A 23,438-nucleotide genomic window follows, 5' to 3' on the forward strand; every position below is an offset into this window, starting at 1 on the left:
GCAAAAAAAGAAAGTTCCATATTGTTACTCTCCAGGCATACTATTAAGAAAATACGACTTACCTGCTGCAAGAAAGGTTTTTGTAGTATTCCTTTCAAAGACTTATGTAGATGATTTGCCATTACACTTTAAGCCTCGAATCACGTGCAGGCAGGAGACATTGAGAGGGAAGAAGCTGCCTGCTGCAGCTCTCTTTTTGGCTTTTTAAATTTGCAGAAGTTGTAGTTGGTTTTGAAAGCTCACTTTCCAATTAAATTAGCAAATACCACCACAAAGTAGATTTTTTTCCCCTCAAAGTGGGTTTATAAACTTCCTCCTGAAAATACAAGTACAGAGATACTGTACCTTTTATTCACATTGAGATTGTAGATAGGTATCATCCTGTGTTAATATTTAGCAAATTTGTTCTATATTGACATCAGAAATGTAGCTGAATATCTCTTTGGCCTGGCTGGCTTGTACCTGAAACTGGTTTTTGTAAGATCTGAATTTGAAAATCTCTCCCGCCAGACTTGTAGCTGTCAGGTTCATTATCTTCAAAATTTCTATTAAGCTCTAATGGTGTTTTTCTTCCTGCAGAAACAGAAGGTGCATGCAGCACAGATGCCAGCCTTCTCCAAGGAGTAACCTCTTCATCCCCAAGTGACACTAGCTCCTGCTAGTACCATGGGGCCAGAGGGTGGTTTCTTAGGCAGTGGACAGATCCACATCATCCTGTGGGGGAGTTTGGCAGCCATGACAACACTTTTGTTCCTCACCTTCCTCATCTTCCTTTGCTCCAGCTGCAACAGGTAAGGCTCGGGAGCTTAGCACGCAGTAATGGTTCTTATGTCACTTAGTGCAGAGATTGACATAGCTTCACTAATAATTAGTTAGCAGGAAATACTGAGGACTTAGGTACAGAAATAAAAAAAGTACAGTAAAAAATCTGTTTTCAGAGCAAAACTGAATTGGAACAGTTCTGTTCTTTCTAAAATGTTTTTTTTTTTCTTTTGCTGTGAAAGAAGTACACTGTTTTTGCTTGCTTGGTGGTTTTCTCTAAGATGAAGCCTGGAGCACAGGTGGACACTGACTGTTAGCAGATCACACCAATAAGCTGAAACTGAGAACATTAGGTGGGCTGAACAGGACCAAAAAAGTATAGATAAAAAGGAAAGGAAAGCGAATTTTATGTATTTCAGCTTTGCTTTGGCTATTCCTGAAGTCTAGGGAATTGATCCTGCCACTCAAGCAAAACTGAGGAAGAATCAAATGGTGATACTAATTAATGTCTTATACCTCATCCTTATTTTCTTCTCCATAAGAGAGTTCGATTTCACCAACACAGGCACTTCTACTGACTTTGTTTATTCACATTTCAAGGCCCCTTCATGACATCTAAGCTGTGCCCTGCTGACTGCACAGGGGAGCTGGGCAGCCTGCACTCCATCCATGATGCCCTTCCATCAGGCCAGACCAGCCAGACCCTTCCCTACGAGAAGTGGGACTGCTGTGGTCCATACTGCTGTATGCTTTTACAAGCATAGCTCAATCAGCCAAGCCTATGGGGGAAAAAAAACCCTATCCATGATTCAGTACAGCAGCAAAATCTGTGGTTTGGATGCTTATGCCTATAGGAGCATATGCTTTCACCCTTCAGCATTGAGAGCATTGAGGCAGCTTCAGTGGCAGCTGTGTGGCCACTCAGAAGAAATGCTTTTCTAAGCCGTTCGGTGATATTTCAGTATCTTCCTATTACCACAGTTTCCAGTAATACCTGAGTAAAAAAAGAGTAGAAATATATCTTTTTAATTTATTTAAAAGTCAAAACCTACTTTAAAAATTCTTTAGCCCAGAAACTTTGCATTTAGCTACTATGTTTAATCTTAAAGGCCTTTTCCAACCTAAATGACTCTATGATTCTGTGTTTTGTCTTGTAACACACCAATCCTTGAAAAATCTCTGGAAAGATGAGTCAAACCACTGAGTATGTGTTTGCAATTAGAGATATACACTGCCAGAAACATTCTGGTGATGTTCTATTATAAATTCTTGTGTTGCTAGTCTGGACACTATCTTTTGTTTCAGGTCATTCTGTAGGGGAGGTTGTTTACACATAAATGCAATTATACAAAATTTGTTCCTGGCTTACACTTCAAAAATGGATGAGAATATGCAAAACTGGATAAAATCTGTTCTAAAAGATCAGAGTCAGAAATACTTACAGAGAGGAAATTAAGCATTTAACTTCCGCTGCTCTGCATTGGTGCAGCCTTACTTGCTGTTTTCTGATTTCCCAATTAGGTAGAATTGTGGGAAGTACTTTAGAAGAAGACTGCAGACTTTAGAAGAAGCATACGTTTCATATTGTCAGTATTTTCTCACCTTTTTACTTGCCTTTTCATCTAGGGGAAGTACTAATGTTACTTTAAGCTTATTATTAGAGTATTTCTGAATAAGAGCTGTATTTCCAAAATTGTAAAAACTGGAAACATGATCCATACTTTAAGCCCTGTGAAGTACCCCGTGATGCAGGATTCCTTTAAAAATGTAGAGTTCTGCTGCTATGAAATTTGTAGGCCTTTTTGAACTGTTCATGCTTATTATTAATTCTAACTAGCATTCTGAATGGGAGTAGGCTGGATTTTTTTGGCCTTTTCTAATTCTTCATAAGATAAACACCTTTTAATGGCACAGTTTAAGGAACTCCCCAGGTAGTCTATCAGCAAAACATGTGTATCTGAGCATTTCAGATATGATTAAATTGAATATAATAATATTTTTATTATCACAGAATCATAGAATGGCCTGGGGTGGGAAGGACCTTAAAGATCATCTAGTTCCAACCCCCCTGCCATGGGCAGGGTCATGTTTCACTAGACCAGATTGTTCAGAGCTCCATCCAATCTAGCCTTGAACACTTCTAGGGATGGGCCCAGCTTCTCTGGGCCTCTTGTTCCAGTGCCTCACCACCCTCCCAATAAAGAATTTTTTCCTAATATCTAATCTAAACCTACTTTTTTCAGTTTGAAACCATTGCCCCTTGTCCCATCTCTACATGCTCTGGTAATTATTTACATTATCTTGTAATTATCAACAGTCACTCCTCACTTTGATCTTAGGCTGAATGAGAAAAAGCTTTGTGTGTGTTTGTTGTACCTCTTCAGTTTTGTTTACCACCATCCTGCCTTGATGGTGTCCTTACATAGACGTCATACCAATCCCTGTAATAATTTTCCATTATTCCATTTTCAATATTATTGTGAATTGCAGTTCTGTTTCTTGCAGCTGGGTAAGGTCTATTAATGATTGGCATTCGTATATTAGCATAATTTATAGTAACAGTTCATATGCCTTTTTCACTAAGGGAAAAGAAGGCCAGACATCAGAATGGAGATCATGAAAATCTGATGAATGTGGTAAGTGTTTGTTTCTGGCAGCCTGTGTCTGTCTTGTGGTTGGTTTGTACCAAGCTCCTTGCAAAATACCACAGATTAGAAAATAGCTCAGGAATTTCTAAGAGGTTGAGCAAGGGAATCTTTAAAAGTTGCAGAACAGGAAGAGGAGGAGAACTTACGTAGGTCCTGATAATCTGCGCTTTCTCAATGCTCTTTCTTCCACTGTTGTATTTCAGATCTCCCACCTTTCCGTCACTCTTTGCAGTGAAAGTGCAGTGTACCCTTTGTCAGCTGCTCCCTCCTCAGGGGAAATCACTCTGGACATACTTGCTTTTATTTGCTTTAAGATCTGTAAACACAGGCACATAAATCTTTGAGTATAGTTGGCATGGTTTGACTCTCCTGCCAGTAATACCTGTGAGTCAGAGCTCCAGAGATCAGAATGAAATTTGTTGGATATCTATTCATGCGAACATTTATTCTGATCCAATGGTCAATATTTGTGTTGCAGCCTTCTGACAAGGAGGTTTTCAGCCATTCCATCACAAGTTCAGCTACAGAGCCCCCCCCAAACAGTGAACAGAACGGGGCACTCAGCAACGGTGAGGGTGAGTAGCGGCAGCCCCTGTGGGTGGGATGGGTGAGCTGCACCATCCCAGTGCTCACAGCTCCCATCTTAGCTGCACACTGGTGATCCCTCCAGTCCTAGGTTTCTAGCCTTTGTGCTTTCCAAGCACACAGTTGTGCCATTTGTCTGAATACTCTGCTCACCTCTGAAGGTCTACACAAGATCACACAGAACTTATGACCAAGTTAAAAAGTGCTGTGAACTCATTTGCCTTGCTGGTAAGTCGATGGAGATGATCATCCCATGGAGATGATCATCCCATGGAGATGATGGTGTTTTGGGCTGCATGTCCACTGCTGGGTGTGCTCTGGGACAGCCCTCTACCCCAGGTCCCAGTCCTCCACGCCAGCCAGCACTGGAAAGGTGCTAAGGTCCTCCCCTGGGCCACCAGGCCTTGGCCACCAAGCCATAGCTGCAGAGTGACCAGACCATCTGGCAAAGAATTTGACATTCCATAATCTTGGCAAACTATGGAACTGAGATAAAACCAGAAGATGTAGTTGTACCTTAGAGCTTCAGAAATGCTCCAGGAGACTGTGGAAATACTTCACGTGCTCCAGGGACTACAGCTTGGGATCATAGTCCTGCACTGTGAGAGGCTGTCACTTATATTTTTGTATTTTATAAAACACGCAACATAAATAGGCTTCCTTTTTTTTTCCTCAGTCTTTGCTTTGCTGAACACTCAAAATGATTCACCCTGAAGTATCACTGGAAAATATTTTACTTAGCTGCACCTAAAAATAAACTCACTCTAGCTCAGAGCCACTGGGAACCAACTGTTGTCTTCACACTAGGCACCAACACCAGGGGCTGCACTCCAACTTACAGCTCACCTCCTCATCTCCTTCTGTAACCAGAGGCTAAGCTATTCAGTCTTTATCCCTCAGACATAAGTATCCAAAGACGTTTTTAACTTCGTTTTTGCAGCTAATTGCTGCTTCTCTCCATTGGCTTGTTGTGTATGTAGGTGTGTGGTTCCCAGAGGCACTTGGTGCAGAGATCAAAGCCCTGGAGAAGGGAAGGATTTCTCTCTACCATGAGTCACCACATGTGCAGCTGTCAGAGCTGCTGTCAACCAGCAGACAGTTTTCAGACTGTCTCATATTACTCAGCTTACACTCTGCGTAACATCCCTTCTGAATAATAGGAACCAATGCGCTTTAGTTTCTCAGTTATATTTTATGCACTCTTTTTGTTAATAGTTCTTTTTATTACTGTTTCTGCTAGCTTTTTGAGTAGGGGCAGGGCTATAGAAGCAGAACCATCAAGTGATGTGTTTTTTTTCCTTTACCCAGCCTGCCAGCATTGTCTTATCTATGCCAACCCCTTGGCTACACCAACCATTTTTGTGCTACTACCCATAACAACAGAAGCACAGAAACATGAGCTCTTATTACTTCTGATTATCCCCTCCAGGATGAACTGGGGGTGTGTGCTGTCTGGGTTCTGTGGCGGTGCTCTGCACAGCACAGAAATCCCTGAAGCAAGGGCCAGAGAAGCAAAACATGTTCCAGCTTCTCCAGGATGGTTCCTGATGTCCTCCAGAAAGTCTACAGGCATCCCAGGCAGTGAGTAGGACAACCTGCCTGTCTCCTGTTCCTCCCCATGTTTTATGCAGGAGCTAAGTAAATAAAGGAGGATGTTTTCCTTCTCCCATCTCCCATTCAGACAGTGATTACCATCTTATACCTCCAGTTCCATCCTGAGTTTTGCAGTCAGGGTTTGGCTCCTTGCAGGTGCTGACCATGTCTGCATGCCCTAAGCGTAAGAAAAAGCAACATCCATGGCAAGTGCCAAATCAAGGGCATTGATTGGTTTGGCAACACTTTATGTCATCATGTCAAACACATGGAAGGACATGGAAGAATGGGTTGATTTTGCTGAGAGAGTACTGTAGGAACCTAACAGTAAAGCTATTCAGAAGAAGTAAAACTATTCAGAAGAAGAAGAAAAATAAAGCTATTCAGAAGTGGTTTTTTAAAGAAACAGTGTAAGGTGAAGTTACATACCATACACTACCTGAAACATGCTTGTATATGCCCATGTATACATCCCTGAATGCATGTAAATGTCATACATGTGCAGTGTAAGATGAGAAGCCCCACAGATTTCAGTCCCTGATACCCTCTAGTGATAGTGACACATGGCCCGCTTCTGGGGCTTAAAGCAACATGTTCTGCCTAACACTACGTTCTGAAGTCTAGTCTTCTCTTTTGTGCATATGGCCAGCTTGTTAGTAGGTTGTCAATCTACATTATGTGCTGCGAGACTAAGAGAATTATGGCATAGCCTTCCAGTGAGGAGCTTCTGGTGTAGCATGCAGGGAGTCTGGCTGTGGCAGGGCTGAGCGAAGTGCAATTCCAGTGAGAATTTGGCCAGCATGTTAAACAAGGTGATGGATGGGTAGGGAGGAAGCAAGAACACTTTCCTTTTGATTCCAAAGAATAGGAAAATGGAAACAGGAAAATCTAGCAATGATTTTTTTTTTTTAAATCTAGCAAGGATTTTTTTTTTTTTAAATCAGCAAGGATTTTTTTTCAAGACACTTGGTTTGAGGCTTCCCACCTGTTTCCCATCTGAGACTCCTGAGCACTTTGTAATCATTCAGTGAAACTGAGTACAAGGCATCTGAATATCCATGCACACTTGCACCTACCCTCCTTGTCCCCTGTTCTTACAGTAAATGCTGTTGCTATATAATGTGACTTTGGGGTGTACAGACTTTTTTAGATGTTGTGAGAAATATATTTTATCAGTAGAGTGCAGAAATCTCTGTAACTGAAACTTTTTGATAAACAAAAACCATGGTGACCACTAGACATTTCCAGGCAGTAGTATCATTTATCCTTTCCAATGTGTCACAAAAACAAAGTGATATAGAGAGTACCAAATCGCACTGACCCCTTACTTATGCATTTGTTTGAAATACTTCTTTGTAATTTTCTTTAGTTCTTTCCGAAGACAGTACAACTGCCTGTATCCAGCCTTATGAAGAAGTACAGACATCTGATCTACCAGATCAACAGGATAGTCTTGGAAAGTCTATAAAATGTCACCAGAGCCGGGAACTACCCAGTATTCCCCCTAACACAACCATGGAAACCATCATCTCAGCTAGAAATGCAGAAAATGACCAAGGTCTCGGAATGGAAGGGCCTTATGAAGTCTTGAAAGACAGCTCCTCTCAGGAGAACATAGTTGAAGACTGCTTGTATGAAACTGTGAAGGAAATTAAAGATGTTGGAGCAGTAGTCAGCATGGAAGGGAACTGTAACAGCAAATCAAAGACTTCACTGGCAGTTTCTGAAGGTCAGAATCAGATTCCTGAGGGCAGAATTGAATCAGCAGAATATGCATCTGTTGACCGAAATAAGAAGAGTCGCCAAAGTGCTAATTCAGAAAGTCCTCTTGACAACATACCAGATGTAGAGGATGAGCTTCCCCCTCCGGTACCCATGAAACTTCTTGATGAAAATGAGAATGTGCAAGAAAAACAAGTGGAAGAAGAAGTGACAGAAGGGGCAAGTAAACCAGAGAAGGTAAATACTGCAAATACTTGTCCTCATCAAACAACCAAATAATGACAGAGAACATATGGGTGGGAGAGGATTTTATTTTTTAGTAACAAAAAATGCCAAGAAAAAAAAATGACACTTAAGGTGATGCAAGACTAAAGTAGGGAAACATGGAAGTGTACAGGATAGTCTTTGCATTATAGGCATGTATTCATTCTGTTGCAGCCTATATTTTTGATTGTTGCAGTTATGCATTACATAAAGCTTTTCCCAAATATTATCCTGGAATTACATAGGCAGCCTCTGCTTCTTTGTTTAACATACTTGTGGAAGCTATTAGAATGGGTATCTCATATCTCTGTCAGCATCTATATCTTGTAAAGAATCCCCCTCTTCTTTTATTCTAATGAAACCACAATTAAAAAAAAGGAGAGGAGGGCATCTTTGGTGGATGCCCTGACTTTCAGTGTGCCTCCTTTGTTGGGCCACCTTGTCATTGCTGTGGAAGTGTTAGGCACCTGCTCAAAGCAACTCTTCTTGTCTCTCTCTGTAGGAGAGAGGGACAGAAAGAGAGAGAGATTGCAGCAGTAGGCTTTTATATTTGTCAAATCCTGTATGTCACATATAAACACAGTAATGAATTTCTACCTGCTGAAATCATGGCCAAAAGTTAAGTTTTCTCAGCAGCTTATTTTTTGTCCCTAGGAACAGTCGTGGTGAACTCCTTGAAAAATAGAATGATGACATTTTCAACAATTTATTTTCCATCTGTAGTTTTTAACCAGAATTCATTTTAAGGAATGCTTTTGGTTCATTGCATGGACTTTTCATAAACTGTTGAGTCTGCATTTTTCAGAACTAGTTTAGATATTTTCTTAATTTTGAATAAAAGAACCGTGATTTTAGAAGATTTTTGGTGTCTGAGTCATCAAATAATATTTGGTATTGATGAACATTTCAAAAAAATTCTTTAAGATGCAATTTTTAATGTAAATATTTACCTGAAAAATCATAGCAGAGCTGAGGTATTTCTTCTTGTTTCTGGTTGTTCTCTTATTTGAAGTATTTCAGTAATCCAGGCAAAAGGCAAAAAAATACCTTGTTAAATAACTAACTAACCATGTAACCAGTAAAGCACAATAGAGTCCAAATGAATAAACAGAAGACTACTCATAATACAAAAATTGTTTAGCTAGACTCTTCAGTGCACATTCTTACAAATAATGAGCTCATCAAGTAAAAAAATAAGACATGATTGTCAACAAGAATCCACCAACATTCACCCCTCCCAGATTCAGGCCATAAGTAATTTCTAATTAAACTTTTACAGAAACAGATTTCTGTAACAGTGACATTTTTCCTGCCAGGTGTGAAAAGACTTGCAGAAAATCATTGTGTTTCCCAGTCACTGATACAAAGGAAAAAGCCTTTGCTGCTCTGTAGCTCCCCAGCACACCATGTATGCAGTGTCAGTAACTGCAAGGAGTGGGAATTGATTAAAACGGTTCAGGTTTTGAAGGATTAATCAAGAGATGACACATGCAGTCCCCTAAGTGCCAGGGAAAAAAGTGTTTGTCTAATTAAAATTTATTCAGAGCTGAAGCCATCCCGAGTTAAAGCTTTGGCAGCATCAGATCATTCCCGCGCTTGCTGCTGGGTACATGCATTATGCATCGAAGCGTGTGCCTGTCCTGTCCTTGAGAGCTACAGCTGCAACAGAGTTGGAAATGGTAATTGATGGAATATATAAATGTCATTATTGTTGGCATTGTGTGGGGAGGTGGTTGTGGGATTGTTTTTCTGTTGTGATCATGATAATTTTCCCCTCTATTTTGCTGCCTCAAACAATGCAGAGCAATGCCTGTTTTTCTCTACGTGGCAACCCAAGCCAAGACGTTTATGGAAATGTATGTTGTACTGATAACTCTTTTAGTTAGATACCATAGGTGTTTCTTTTCACTTCCTCTTCTGTGCGGCTACTTAGCTGCCCTGCCTAACATGACATCTGTATCCCAAACTCTTCAACGTTCTGCCCTGGCCCTGATGAAGACAGTTTGTGTGGAAGTCATGCAAGACTCAATCACAGCAATTAGGCTTTGCTTTAATAGGGCCCAAAGAAGGGACAGGCGGCCAGGCTGCTTGTGTAACCAAGGCTCGTACCTGCCAACCAAGAGAGAACAGACCATGTCCAAGCTGTTTCAGTCTCACCTTTGAAAAGAGGGCAGCCAGGGTGATCCCCAGGCAATGCCAGTTCCTGAAGCACACAAATTTGGGAGAGAGCTAGGTGGACCAAGCCAGAGACCGTTCTAGTATATAGCAGCATTAAATGGATAAAGCATCTTTTTAAGAGCTGGGTGTGCAATAAACAGGTGAAAATTAAGAATCCAAACTGGTTATTGGCTGTGACCCAGCAAAATCTTTTGTAAGACTTTGATGAAGAAGGACACCTTTAATAGCACGAGGCTTCTTATAGGCCTCTATCACCTGCAAAACTTGAGCATAGTTCTTCTAATAAAACTGGAAAGGCAGAACAGTTTTGACTTAGTACTTTCTTTTAATTAAAAAAACAAAAAAAGGAAGTATGGATCTCCCTTTTCACCCAGGGCTTTCCTGAGTGAGCACTGGTAGAAATGCTCTCTGTGTGTACATCTGGCTGCTGCCATCTGATTTCAGCCTTGCACAGCCTGAGCATGGGCAAAGTATCCCTTACAAATGCACCAGAGGCGAATGTTCTCCTAGTTCTGCTGCCCGAGTCAGGAGCAGCAGCTGAACCAAAGAGTAAAAAATAGAGTGCTGTCGAGGAACTAAAAGGAAGTGGAAGGCAAATAAGGACATATGCTGTTTTTCTTGCTGCTTTTGAGGTTTCAGGCATAGTTTATAATATTGCTAGGTATAAAATGTTTAGGAGCAAGTGGGGTTTTTTTCGGTTTCCAAGATAACAATATCCTTCAAAATTGATGTGTCACAGGTTTCACATTTAGAAGAAAGAACACTAGATCCTAGGGAAACAAATACAGGATGGCCAACATCCTGGAGTATTTTTCAGTACCTGAGTGGGAAACTGTAGAAGGGGTCCTGACACATGGTGCTTATAGACACGCTGATGACAGAAAAATCACTGAAGAATTTTGTGAGCACATGCTTGTTTTAATGTGTGAGGATGAAATTAGTAACCTACTCCCCAACACAAAAAATGTCCTGCAAATAAGAAAGACTAAACTGAATTGCTTTAGTGAAGCAGATCTAATACAAGGCCAAAATACATTTGAACTTGTATTTTTTTTTTTATGGGTAAACAAAACACAGGTTAAAGAGCATGTTCTCCATACAGTGAGAAAGAAGCAGGAGAATTTTTCAATGTGAGGGAAGCTCCTGGGGAGCAGCAGGCAGACTTCAGTGTACTTTGGGTCATGGTTCTTGTCAGAAGTGCTCAGGAGTTTGGAGCTTGGTATTTACCAGAAATAAAAATGCCAAGTAAATGAAAGTAGGAAAGAATCTATCATAATGAGCCTCCGTGGAAAAAAAAAAAAAAGGAAACAAGTTTTGTGTGCCTGGAAGCAGTATTTAATTGACTGTGCTAAAAATAGGTCTACTCCTCCATGTTGGTTTGCACTGGGAGAGGTATGAAGTGTTTTAGGTGGTGAATTTGTGTGAAAGTCCAAAATATGGCCTGTTACAGTGCTGGAAGGCTCCCTCTGAGTCAGTGTGGAGCAGGAGTCCAGCAAAGACTTCTTGCCCCAGGGAGGAGGCACCCCACAGCCACGGTGTAGCAGCCAGGGTCTTTATTGCTGTAAAGGTCCTAAGATGCTTTTCATGAGAGCAAAATGGTTTCTCCCCAACGTTTCATGACCTGTTTTCCACAGAACACTTTACATGCTTGAAGTTAGTCTTGATACCAAACCAAGCCCTCCATCCTTCAGTACCTCTGCTGTGTGACCTGGCTCCAGCTCAGCGTGGGCTGCAGCAGGTTCAAGTGGCTGTAAGTTCAGGCTGCTGGGAACCTCTGCACAGAGGCTGCATTCCAGGAGCAGGGGTGGGGAGGACACAGTGTCTCCCTGCAGCACTTCCAGGATCCACAGAATGAAGGATAACAGGCATCAAGAAGGTGCCAGCTGAGCATTGTTCTTTTGTCATCTAAAAGTGTATCTGAAAATCACGTGAAAGGGCAACTGGTGTGTCACAACAGCTAATTTCTAATTATTCAGAAGCCTTTGCAGGTGCTTCATTAGAAGTGTAAAGGCTGGGATACAGCAGAGCAGAGTTTGTTTTAATCATTACATTATTTTTACCCTTTTCAGGTCAGGACAAGAGCAGATACATTAAAAAGCATTACTAACCTCAGGGCTGTTATCTCCAGAGATGTACTCTGGATATTAGAGATATTATCTATGTAAAATGAACTTGAGAGCAAATGACCATGAAATGTAATGTATTGATTGTAATGGGAGGGTTTTATTATAGGTTTTACACTGTTGATGGGTAATGAGCCTTTTTTTTCTTTCTTCCTTTTTTACAGAGGCTTAGTTCAGTGTCTTACAAGTCTCGAGAGGAAGATCCATCTCTTACAGAAGATGAGGTAGGTTTCTTGCATGAAATTCAGTAACTAACTAGAGACTATTTTTTAGGCAGAAATTAGCATAAGCTCTGCATGATTAAGCAGAATCTAAGAAAGGTGAAATTTGTTCCAAGGAAAAATGAAAGCCCAAGATTCTCTGCACAGTTTGTATTGCCACATTCCTAAAGTCAGAAGTGTTCTCGTGTCTATATAAGGCAAATAGGTTAAAATGGTGTTGGAAAATAACAGGAGGCCACAATTAGTTGATCGTTAGGGCAATTTCTTCATTTGGATGACAAGCCCTACTTAAGAATAATAACCTGCAGCCTTTTGAAACATGTGCTCCACCTTCCCCAAGCAAAGTGGCTGGGACTCTCGGAAGTAAATGGAAGCACAATAAAAGCACTGGAACATAAACTGTTCTTTAAAATGTAGGTTGGTCAAATAAATTGATCCTTGAACTGGGTTCATGTAATCTAATACTGAAAAGGGTTGAATTATTAGATGAGCAGAAAACTCATTTTTTGTTTGGTTGGCTGAAATCCGTAAAAAGTAAGAAGTACTGCCATCTGCAATTCAATGTCTCTCTAAAATAACCCAACCAAACAAAAAACAACCAACCAGACAAAAAACCAACCAACCAAACCAGCCAAATCAACCAACCAACCAACCAACCAACCAAACCAGAAAAATCATCCCAGAATTAACAGAAGTGGTCTGGTTCATCTGCATCAGTGTTGCTTAACCATAATGGACATTTTCATGCCAATCTATTCTTTTAACTGGGCTGGTGCAAATTCAGAGTGGCCTTGCATGCTTGAGAAAGACTTCAAACATAAGAGAAGAGCTATGTTGCATTGTGATATTGGGTACCAGAGAAGCAGTGCAGGGAGAATATCAGACATCTGCCCTGTGCAAGAGTTAGTATCCACTTGGACTGGCAGAGGGAGTCAAGACTGATCTCTGTGCTTGTTACCAGCCCCAATAAGCCCTGAGCAGAAGAACGTATATGGATGTAGGCTTCTCCTTCATCTCTTCATGAAGTGCCACCTTTGTGCACTTCTTGAAGTGTACCACCTCAGCAGAGGGGATTTTTAGAGCTAGACACTGGCTCTTCCCTCTCTTGTGTTTATAGCTGAGGTTTCATTCTCTAGCATAAAGTTCTGATATGCAGTGACTGAGGTGCAGCTCCTCTTTGTAGGCAGAGTGTAGTCAACAGAGCAGACATTTTTTATGTTGTCTTCACATGACTTGGTGCCTCCTTAGTCCTGCCTATAAACACAACAATTAACTACCCTCCTATTGGGGTGTCTGTAAAAGCAGAAAAGTAGACACTACCATTAAAAATAATAACAAAAAAAAATTGTAAAAGCCCCAAGGATCAGACAGCATCCTTCTCCTATATTACAGCAATTCAATCTGATCATCCATTTGATGCCTGTCTCCTGTTGAGTCCAAATTGGGTCCAGGACCACAGCAAAATTTGCAAGAGCTCCTGCTCACAAAGCTATTCCCTCTTGCCCAGGTCTGATTTGCCTTCCAAGGATTTATGTTCAAAGAATTTTTATATTTATAAACTTATTTTATAAAGCCTTCTTTTTTTGAAAAAAAATCAATTTATAAATGCATGCCAGAAAAGAAGGGATTTGTAAGAAGTAATTTATTTTTTTTAAGAAAAACCCATACCCTTTTAAGAAAGGATATGTTTTTATTAGAAGATCCTGTCTTTTCTTAAGTAACCAACATCCTTGTGGTACAAGTGCACAGACTGATGCACAAGCTTTATGCCATGCTTGGATACTCAGCAGGTGTCTCCTTTTCCTAGATCTCTGCCATGTACTCATCAGTGAGTAAGCCGGGACAGACCATCAAGGCACTGGATTCTCCTTACACCTGTATTCAAGAAATTGCATCTCAGAGGTCCCCGTCTATTTGCAGTGGCCTCTATGCAAGTGTGAAAGACTTTGAAAACACCCTAAATTCTACCACTGTGCCTCAGTCAGCGGACAGACCAAACGGGGAGCTGGAGCCGGACTATGAAGCTATCCAGTCAGTGAGCCAAGAAGAAGACAGGACCGTGTCTGTGCCTAACACAAACCACACTGCTCTTTCAGGAGAGAATGACTATGAGAGCATAGGGGACTTGCAGCACCACAGGGAATTCACCAGACTTTAACTTCTCTGGCAGCAGATTTCTCTGCTGGTATTTTCAAAGGAACAAGTGAGACATGGAGAGGGAAGTGCTTCTCCTTTTGAGGAACAAAGCTAAGTATAGAACACAAGTTGAGAAGAGGCAATGTATGTTTCAGCCAGGGTGTGATACCCGCTAGGTTAACCTGGATGGCGGACTGAGGCTTATGGCAGAGGGTACGTCGGGTCAGAAAGATGACCAGGACAACGTAAAGGTTTCTTTATTGCTAGCTCTGAGGTGACCAGAATTCAGGAAGAAGTGAGTGCCATGCTTGGTGTCCCAATAGGATTACATACCAAAAAGACTGCCTTTACACAAAGCTAACTTCTTATTTTGAGAGATTATTTTCTTCGAAGTGTTTTTCAAGCATCATTTTTCATTCCAGTTTGGGCATCCACAATGTTGAGCAAACCATGGATCATTGTACCTCAACCCAGACTTGCTTTGCAAGGCTGGGGAAGGTGCACTCACTTCTGTGTTTTTTTGCAGAGCTCTGTCCACATTCATTGCAACTAAACTGCAAACAACAGTACTTCACAAGGGACCTACTCCAAATGTACTTGAATTAATTCTGTTGGCTTTTTCTTTCTTTTTTTTTAATGTCAAGGGTTGTAGAATGTGACCTGCAGTGTTTGAGATGTGTACTGGTATTTGTAGGGGTTTTGTTTGATTATTTGTGAAATACCACTTTAAAATGGCAACTGTCACCCTTAGTGTTCTTGCCATGTTTCCCTTACATGAAGATAAATACCTACCCACACACACCCCAGAGAATTGTCATGTTGCAAAAAGTCATGCAAATGAATGCATTGGCATAATGTTTAGTCTAACCTTAATAGTGTTGAGTCATTTTTTTAAGAATTTTGCCCTTTTTTAAGACTTAAAATATTTTAATATGTTTGTGTAGTTTATTATATGGGAAAATTTATGTACTGTGTTTAGTGGATAATATTTTTATTTTTTACAACATATTTTTCATCTTCAAAGTTTTTTGTAGATAACTTACTGGCTTTTGTAACAGGAAGAATCCCATTCTTTGTTTGGGCTTTATTTGGTTTTCGTTAAAATTTTTTTCCTATTTTAGAAGTGGGTAAATGAACAATTGATTTAGGGTTGTTTTGTTGGGCTTTTTGTCTCCTTGAGCAAGGATGTGGAATCTGCCTTTCCGTTTTTAAGCTCAAAATAACGGAGTCTATGTAAAAGAACACGGCCAAAGGGAAAAAAAGAGGCAGAAGAGACAGTAGGATTTAGTCAGGGAGAGCCACTAGTCCTCCTTGTTCTTCTGGTGAAAGGAGCACAAGAGCAACCAAGACTTTCTTAGTTTGAAAGCCACTGGCTTTTTAAAGATGCCAAGTTATTCTGTTACTATGAAAAACAAAGTACAGTGCTTGGATGAAATAAGTAGGTACCGGATTGGTACGTATTTTTACTCAAGGATGGTACAATAAATAGTACAATGGTACAAGTCCAACAGTAGAGAACTGGCATCGTGTGATATGCATGTGTACATGTGTGCACATATTCCCATGTATATAAACACACACTTGTAATTTGGACACACGTATAAATTATAGTCCAAGCTTGGTAACATACACATATGTAATATATGGCATGTGCTTGAAGAGCAGGGGTTTTTTTCATTCAAAATAAACAGTACATAAACTGAGGTTGGCTTATTCCATAGTAGCCAAAGCAGGTTTAGTTTCAGCTCAGTTGACACTGAGTTTTGATACACCAGATTGAGTCCTTCTCAGATCACTGGCCGGTGCTCAACATTACTTGGTACTATAAAGAGCAAACACAGATCAAAGAAGTGTGCTGATTTATGGGCTTTGCCTTTAAGTACAGCTCTGAGGCGCAGTGCAAGTGCACAGTCAAACTGCCCACGGGGTGATTCAAACTTCATGAATCCTGACCTCGTGCAACAGTGCAACACACTTGATCTATGACTCTCATCCTTGGAGGAGAAGCGGAAGTGGTTCAGACCAGTCTACATCCATCTTGTTCTTGGCCATGCTGCCATGTTTTGACAGCTGCAGCAAACCCTTTGCTTCCACTCCACTGCAGTGCTCTTTAAAGCTGACTTTGGTCTTCCTTTCTAGAGTTTTTACCTTTATAAAAGTTTGTTTCTGTTCCCTTGAATGTGAATTCATGAAGTTCACCTTTGAATGTTCCCTCCTTCTACATCACACTATTTAAGGCCAAAGATAAGATGCACCACATTTCAGAAGATCTGCTGTGCTAAGTCTGGAGAATTTCTGAAGTCTTTAACTATGGGTTTGCTCAGGGGTACTGGTTTATATATGTAGTCCTCCATATGACTCCTGCAGCTTAGTGGCAGGCATACCTCAACTCCTGAAATTCCCACATACATAAGATGTAGTTATCCCTTTACATGAATGACTGCTTTTGGAGAAACAGTAGGAACATGAGATTTGCCAGGTTCTCCAGTTTCAATTTCAAGACCAATTCAAAGACAGAGATAATGCCAGTTGACAGCAAAGAATAACACTGATCTCTTGATTGTAAAATTTTAAGGTGCAAAAGAAAAGCAAACATCACTCTAGATCAGCAAGTCAAAGGATGGTGGAGGACTGTCCTGTCACTCTGTGGTCTTTCACAGCTGGATCAAGAATGTTGGTTTGGACAAAGGGACACAAGACTCAGCTCCTTCCTTCCTTTCTTTCCTCTGTTCTGACAGCTGCACCTTGAGACCCCCCAGACTTCCCTTTTTCACAGCGAAATCCCTCCTCCTCTCTTCTTTCTTTGGTTTTTATTTTTAACCTGTGTCATACAGCCTCCCACTGAGAGCTGGTACTGTGTCTGCAGTTCTGTGGTACTGGCACATTGCTTCCTGTTTAAATGACTCTCAGGCTGGTGAGAGCCTTTTAATTGTCAACCAGACCCTCAGCCTCATGGAGAAGCAGCTCAAATTTTGGATTGCTGCTTGTGGGATGTGTACCTGCCTTCAGCCTTGAGACACACACACACACACGTTGGACTTCAGAGCTGCAAAAAATAATTACCCTCCTGAACAAGCATGGACAGGGGAGTCCATAACTCCCCTAAAATTTCCATTATGTAGTCTAATGCTAAAGAAAAATATTTTATAACTCAGTCCAAGGTCCTTATTGAATAATTACATCTCTTGACAAAGAATCAAGCTTCTGTTTTAGTTCCCTCTTCCCAGAAGTAAGATCTGTTCCTTTATAGCTGTTGCCAATGCCTCCTTTTCACTAATATATCAGATAGAAAGATTTTTCCAACAGTAATTCCCAAATAGATTAATTTGATTGTAAAGAAAAGGGAGTCTATTCTGCTAGTCCCTTTATTGCTATTTTTTTCTCTTTCACCATATTTCTAAATAAAATGTCAACATCCAAAATGCAGTATTTGTTACCTGGTGATCTTTTTGGGGGAAGCTTCACAGTCTATTTCTTTGTTTCCGTTTTTTTGGCAAAACTGTATAATAAGATCTCACATCAAATTGCCACAGTAGGGCCAAGAGATGCTTTAATGTGTGTATAACTACACTAGTGTAAAGGTCTTTTTGATTTTCCCCTGGGAAGTGGTAGAAATAGGAAATGCAATTCAGACATCTCTTCCATGAATCTGTGTCTCCTGTGGGAGTTGATCTTACCACATACTTAAACCAGTACTAACCCCATACATAAACCAGTCATTCCTTTCTACCATGAGTGTAGAATTACTTTCTCAGTCACAGAGAGGAACAGATTCTTTGCAGATACCTGTAGCACAGGCATGTACCTAATTACCACAGTTAAATCAGTTATAGTGCCTTTTTTACAAAGTAGCTAGTACTTCCATACTCTTTTCCATACTGTGTGTGTTCAACTCAAAAGTACAAAGGGACAATCCCAACATTTACTTGTCTAGGTTGGAAATATCTTTATAGAGACACATTTCATGTACTGGAACTCAGTTGGCCATACAATAGCAATAGTAGCTCACAAACATCCTCTAAAAAGCCCAGTAATGTAGCCATGATGACTAAGCTTTGCAATAAGAATTATCAGTCTTCTTTTGAAGAACCTAAGTTTTTCAATAGTGAGCATTCAGGGAGGTGGTGTCCATGTCAACTGTGAACAAATACTTGCTTCAGTCTTTCTAGTTATATAAATAGCAGGCTTGCTTACATGTAGCAGGATTCACGGGGTGAGGGATGAGTATGTGTGGGGATTCATATTCATGAGTCACACAGAGTTGGACCATTTCTACAGTTGCAACTGGCTGATGACCAGCTGCCTTGTTCATCTATCGTGCCTTCAGGGAATCCATCATGCCGGGATTCTTCTGGGCTGTGTGCTTCTCCATGGCTCCCTGAGCAGCTCCTGTCTGCTGTTTTGATCACAATTCTGTATACGCGGTGCTCTCTGTTCAACCTTTCAATGGTGCTTTTATAAGATGCTGGATAAATGGTTTCCATGTGCTTTCTGAAAGCTGGTGTGTAAAGCTGTGGCACAGAGTGCTCCCTCTGGTATTGTCTGCTTCCCAAACTTAGTGTTAACTGTGGTACTCTGACTACAAAAGCTGACAGTGCTGCCCTGTCTCTTGTTCATCCCACACACCGCCAGAGTGGGGTCACCACATGTAACAAGCCTGCCTAGGTTGGGCCACGGGTGTTTAAGAGCAGCCATTCAGGCCAGGTGACCTGGCTTGGAAGCAGCTAGAGACATGACTTTCATCTGTGTACTGTGGGATGTAAACATCCCAGAGCCCAGCTCAAGGACTTTTTTCTGTCTTCTACTGTGCATATACATTTGTTTGCAATGTTCACTGTAAGAAATCTGTTTCTGCAACAAACATTTTAATTTGGGCCACATTCTAATGAGGGACTTTTGGTGTTAGGCAAATAACCAGTTATTTCAGATGGGTGTTATTTATTTAGGTTGAAACATGCCTGAATAAGGCTGTTATGTGCTTCACAAGTAACTTGGTGTGTGTAGTCTACTGCAAAAAAGAAGAATGCAGAAAGATGCTCAGTCTGACAGATGCTCATGTGGTGATGTGCTGAAGACTTTCAAGGGCAGATCTCTTCCTGGGAGCAGGGAACATAATTACTATTTATATAATTTCATACCCCGGTGCTGAAGCTGATTTGTAGCATCTCTTCTGGGATGGTCATGGCTGAAGACATTGCCAGAGCAGATCTCAGCCTCAGGGGAAAAAAAAAATCTATATAAAATATATATCCCTTGCTAGCTAGCAAAATATGTTCAAAATTGTGGTAAAGATAAATGCTACAAATGGAACATCATAGTGATAAAAACACAGGGTTCCCTTTCTTCAAGGAGAAAGAACCCCTTTTGCCTGGGCCAAACAATCCCAGGCTTACAAAAAGTATTAAAGAAATTAATTGCCAATGTGGTAATTTTCCAGGAGTACATTAGGATATCACAAACACTAGACACTGTTCTTTTCTTCTGAACAGCAGAAAAATGAGAGCTTATTTGTAATACAAGGTTTCCACTGATTAATTGATAAAACTTACTTCACATACAATCCAAAGTTCAGCAAGTGTCTCTACACAATGTAGATATATTTAAGCTAACTCTAAATGATCCAGCTCAGATGTTGTAAGCAGAATCATTAGAACAATTTAATGCTTGGTCTGACCTGCTCACATAGCTTACTCTGGTACCCCAATTTCCATAGCAAATGCTTGTATTATCTTGGCATCACGTACCCATTGGCCTGTGCCCACTTTATAGATAATACAAATCTTACACTTCTGTTTTTTTCAAGCTCCAAGGTTTTGTTTTTGGAGGTCTTCAGTTTTGAACTGGCCATGTCACTATAAACATGATAGCAAAGTGCCTAGAAATACAGATGTCTCTGTAAAGGTAAACATGTTCACTGTTATTGCACAGCTACCTGGTTACTGTATGTGGTACTCTCTTGCCAAGCACATTCCTAAATGTTGGCTTTCATTTGTGGTGTTTATTTATTGTTAGAATGGCACAGTCTGACAAGGGTTTTTCTCTGCAAATTCATTGGCTAATTTTAACTAGAATATGTTTGTACAGAAAATATAAACCGAGATTTTTGTTAGTTTAGAAAGCAACTGTGTTATTTCTTATGATAATGCAACAATCAGCTTAGATTATTTATAAAGTATGTAAGTATCACTTGACTTCAGAATGCTTCATTGGAGATTTCAGAATGCCTCCTGTTCACTGCAAGACAATGTAATCAACTCTTGTCCTTTTAATCTTGTAATATTGACCATGGGGTTTTAAACCTTACAAATATTATTACTTAAAAAATGACAGTGCTGATGTTTTGGATTCCTAATGTCTGCAAAGAGACTCATATTTTAACTTCCAGCATAGGTTGGATTTGGACTACCCTCTTATTTATGGAACTGCTCTTCCCCACTACATTCAGCTGTCACCATCTGAGTATCTCTTCTGTCCTTAGTGAAATATGACAACTGTACAGAGGGCACAGAAACTGCATCACATAACAGTTCTGAATGGGACATTTCTAATGCACCCATGAGATTTAAGAGCCTGGACTTCAGTCAGATGCTTTGGGGAAATGTCTGGAGGATATCTGTGGAGGTCTGGTCTTCACTTTCTTTCAAGGCAAGAAGTTCTGTAGGTTGCAAGCACTCACCTGACATTCGGAGATGTACGTAAAATGTGAATTGTCACAATGTTTAAATGTATTATTAAAAAAACACCTAAGAGCACAACCTTCTTTCTCACATGTCTGATGATACTGAAATTTGGTCTTTATATCTGAAACTGTTTGAGAAGGGTCACATAACAAGTCTCCTCAGAACATCCTACCAGCAGACAAGTCTTTGAATGGTATCTGGGTCACACTGGTGCCTCCTGAGTTTCTGCACATACATTATTTCCAGCAGGCCTCTTTCGTCTCTGTGGCAGTGACTACTTAGGAATGGCCCTTTGCTTCACAGTCCTGACCTCTTTAACTTAGGAAAGGAGATGTGAGCTGGTTCTCCTCAGGAAAGTGTGCTAAGAGCCTGCAGACCCAGAAAAGAGCATTCACTGTCAGGGCAAGACAGGTACAGCCCACTGCAGCTGCTAGGAAGAGAGAGGTAACGGAACAAAAGCTAACTTTCATTTGCACTTCACCCATCTCAGAGACCACCTGTTTAGAAATATTTTTACAGTAGAAGAGATTATAGTTAAGGGACAAGTTGCTGAGAATCTCACAGGAGACGGATGGAATTGTTTACTCTTCTCAGTATTCCCTATTCCCAGAGAGGCAGGGGCAAGTCCGCTTTGCCCAACCATGATGCAGTTGGATCATCTTTTATCAGGTCTCCGTATTAACAGAATTGAAATTAATAAATAAATTCTAAATACATGTTTTTGTTCAATCATAAACCCAACATGGACAAATGTAGATGCACTAACGTGTAGATCTGGACTTGCACAGATGGGGGGTTTTGAGCAAAAAACCCCAACCAACTAAACAAACAAACAACAACAAAAAAAACAAACCCAAAGAAACAAAAAACCAACCCTAATTGGATTACTTCATTTAATTTGCATCAGTTGACGGTGCAGGATTGGGCCCTAAGACTGAGTTTAGAAGAAGTTTGGTTTCGTGCTAGGTATTTTTGTTTGTGTTTTCAGTGAAATATATTTTATTTCTATTATATTAGTGAATTGATATGAGTTCCATAAGAAAAACAAAGAATAGTCTAGTATACGGATAATTATGTCAAATAGCTAATTATTAAATCATGCCTCAGTAAGAGTCACTTAAAATTGGGTGCTATAGGAGCTTTAGCATAAAATTGCTTTACAAATGGAACATTGCTTAGAACACAGTGAATAAGTATTTGTAATTACAAACACTTTCATTCATTTTATCCATTGTTTTAGAATGGAAAAAATATGTATTACTGGAATATTTCCCAGCAATGTTCTCTTACATAATGTTCTAGCAACAAAATGTGTTTTCTGGACAACCATTTGAGTCTCTGGTCACTGACACAGAACTGCAAAACATCCTCAAACCACTATGAACTTGTGAAAAGAGAGGATTAGAACTGTCTCTGGCTATCTTAGAGTGGATACAGTTAAATATACTGTGAAGTTCAGATCTGTAGGCAGTGAGAGCAGTTCAGTGCTTAAATGACTATGCTGTATAAAGCTGGAGTCAATGCATGCAGACTTCCAAGATGGCACTAGCTAAGGCTTGTTTGCTACATGAAAGGTTATTTGGCTTGCTACCTGTTTGAAACCAACACAGTTTTATCAACACCACTGCAGACACTGAAATATTGTAGTTTTGTAGAATGTATGTTCCATAAATTGTAGCTTGACTGTAATTGCAGGGCTTATCCTACTGTTAGAGCAGTTCGGATCCAACAATAAGTTGCATTTTGTAAATTAACAAATGCCATTAAATTCCTCTCAATGCTTTGTAATAATATACAGGAGTTGATGTAATTTCGTCATACCTTTATTCCAAGAATCTTCATCAGATGTTTCTAGCCAATTCAGCTTTTGGCTGCTGAAAGCACAGTAGGCAATTATGGTTATTTACTGTAAATGTAGACAAGTTTTATGTAAATATTTCAGGGGTAAAAATGCTACATGAACATATGAGGCAGTTATCTAAAACTAAGAACACAGGTCAATAATATAAAATACAGATTTTATTTATGTACACTGGTATCCTAATATTTACTTGTTTATATGTAGAAAAAAAAATCATAAGATTCTGTACTGTACTTTTAAGAGAGGCTCTGTCATTTTCTCTGGTAATGTATTTGCAAATAACTTTTGAATTTATTGGAAACTCATGTAAATTATGTCAAATGGGAAACATGTTGCATTGCAATGAAAGGAGTTGAATTCAAAAATCCTGGCAAAATTAATTGGATCGAAATCTCTATATAAATTCAACTGCCAGACAGAATAAACCACAATAAATAAGCTTTGTCTTTTGCTTAGTGTTTGTTTGTTTTTACCTGTGCCTCTTTTTGTTGTTTTCTTAACAAATATTTTATTCAGTCCTTGTAGTCGCTTCCTCTTGCAGGTCTTAAAATCTGCATTATTTGATAGAATTTTATTTGCTCTGGGCATTTTGTGTCGATCTCATTATCTGACAAAAAATATTAAGCCTTTGTTGTACTATATAGTACCTTACTCTTCTTCCCAAA

General features: G+C 40.0%; 1 protein-coding gene across 3 annotated transcripts in view; it reads left to right on the top strand.

The window, feature by feature from the left end:
- PAG1 (phosphoprotein membrane anchor with glycosphingolipid microdomains 1) overlaps positions 1 to 23,211 on the top strand; it is a 58,800-nt gene extending 35,589 nt beyond the window's left edge. For 2 of the 3 annotated variants that reach the window (XM_018079033.3, XM_008921174.4), the window contains 6 exons: positions 580 to 791; positions 3,347 to 3,398; positions 3,889 to 3,985; positions 6,958 to 7,547; positions 12,040 to 12,099; positions 13,904 to 23,211. In XM_018079033.3, the coding sequence (XP_017934522.1) occupies positions 667 to 791; positions 3,347 to 3,398; positions 3,889 to 3,985; positions 6,958 to 7,547; positions 12,040 to 12,099; positions 13,904 to 14,254 (1,275 nt within the window). In that variant the 5' untranslated portion in view covers positions 580 to 666 and the 3' untranslated portion in view covers positions 14,255 to 23,211. Of the gene's footprint in view, positions 1 to 579; positions 792 to 2,291; positions 2,349 to 3,346; positions 3,399 to 3,888; positions 3,986 to 6,957; positions 7,548 to 12,039; positions 12,100 to 13,903 lie in introns of those variants that run through there. The other variant, XM_018079050.3, reaches the window with a different exon arrangement.
- Positions 23,212 to 23,438: the final 227 nt, after the last annotated feature.

Source organism: Manacus vitellinus, unplaced genomic scaffold (genome assembly GCF_001715985.3).
Source record: "Manacus vitellinus isolate BGI_N305 unplaced genomic scaffold, ASM171598v3 scaffold_1_pilon, whole genome shotgun sequence".
NCBI lineage: Eukaryota > Metazoa > Chordata > Aves > Passeriformes > Pipridae > Manacus > Manacus vitellinus.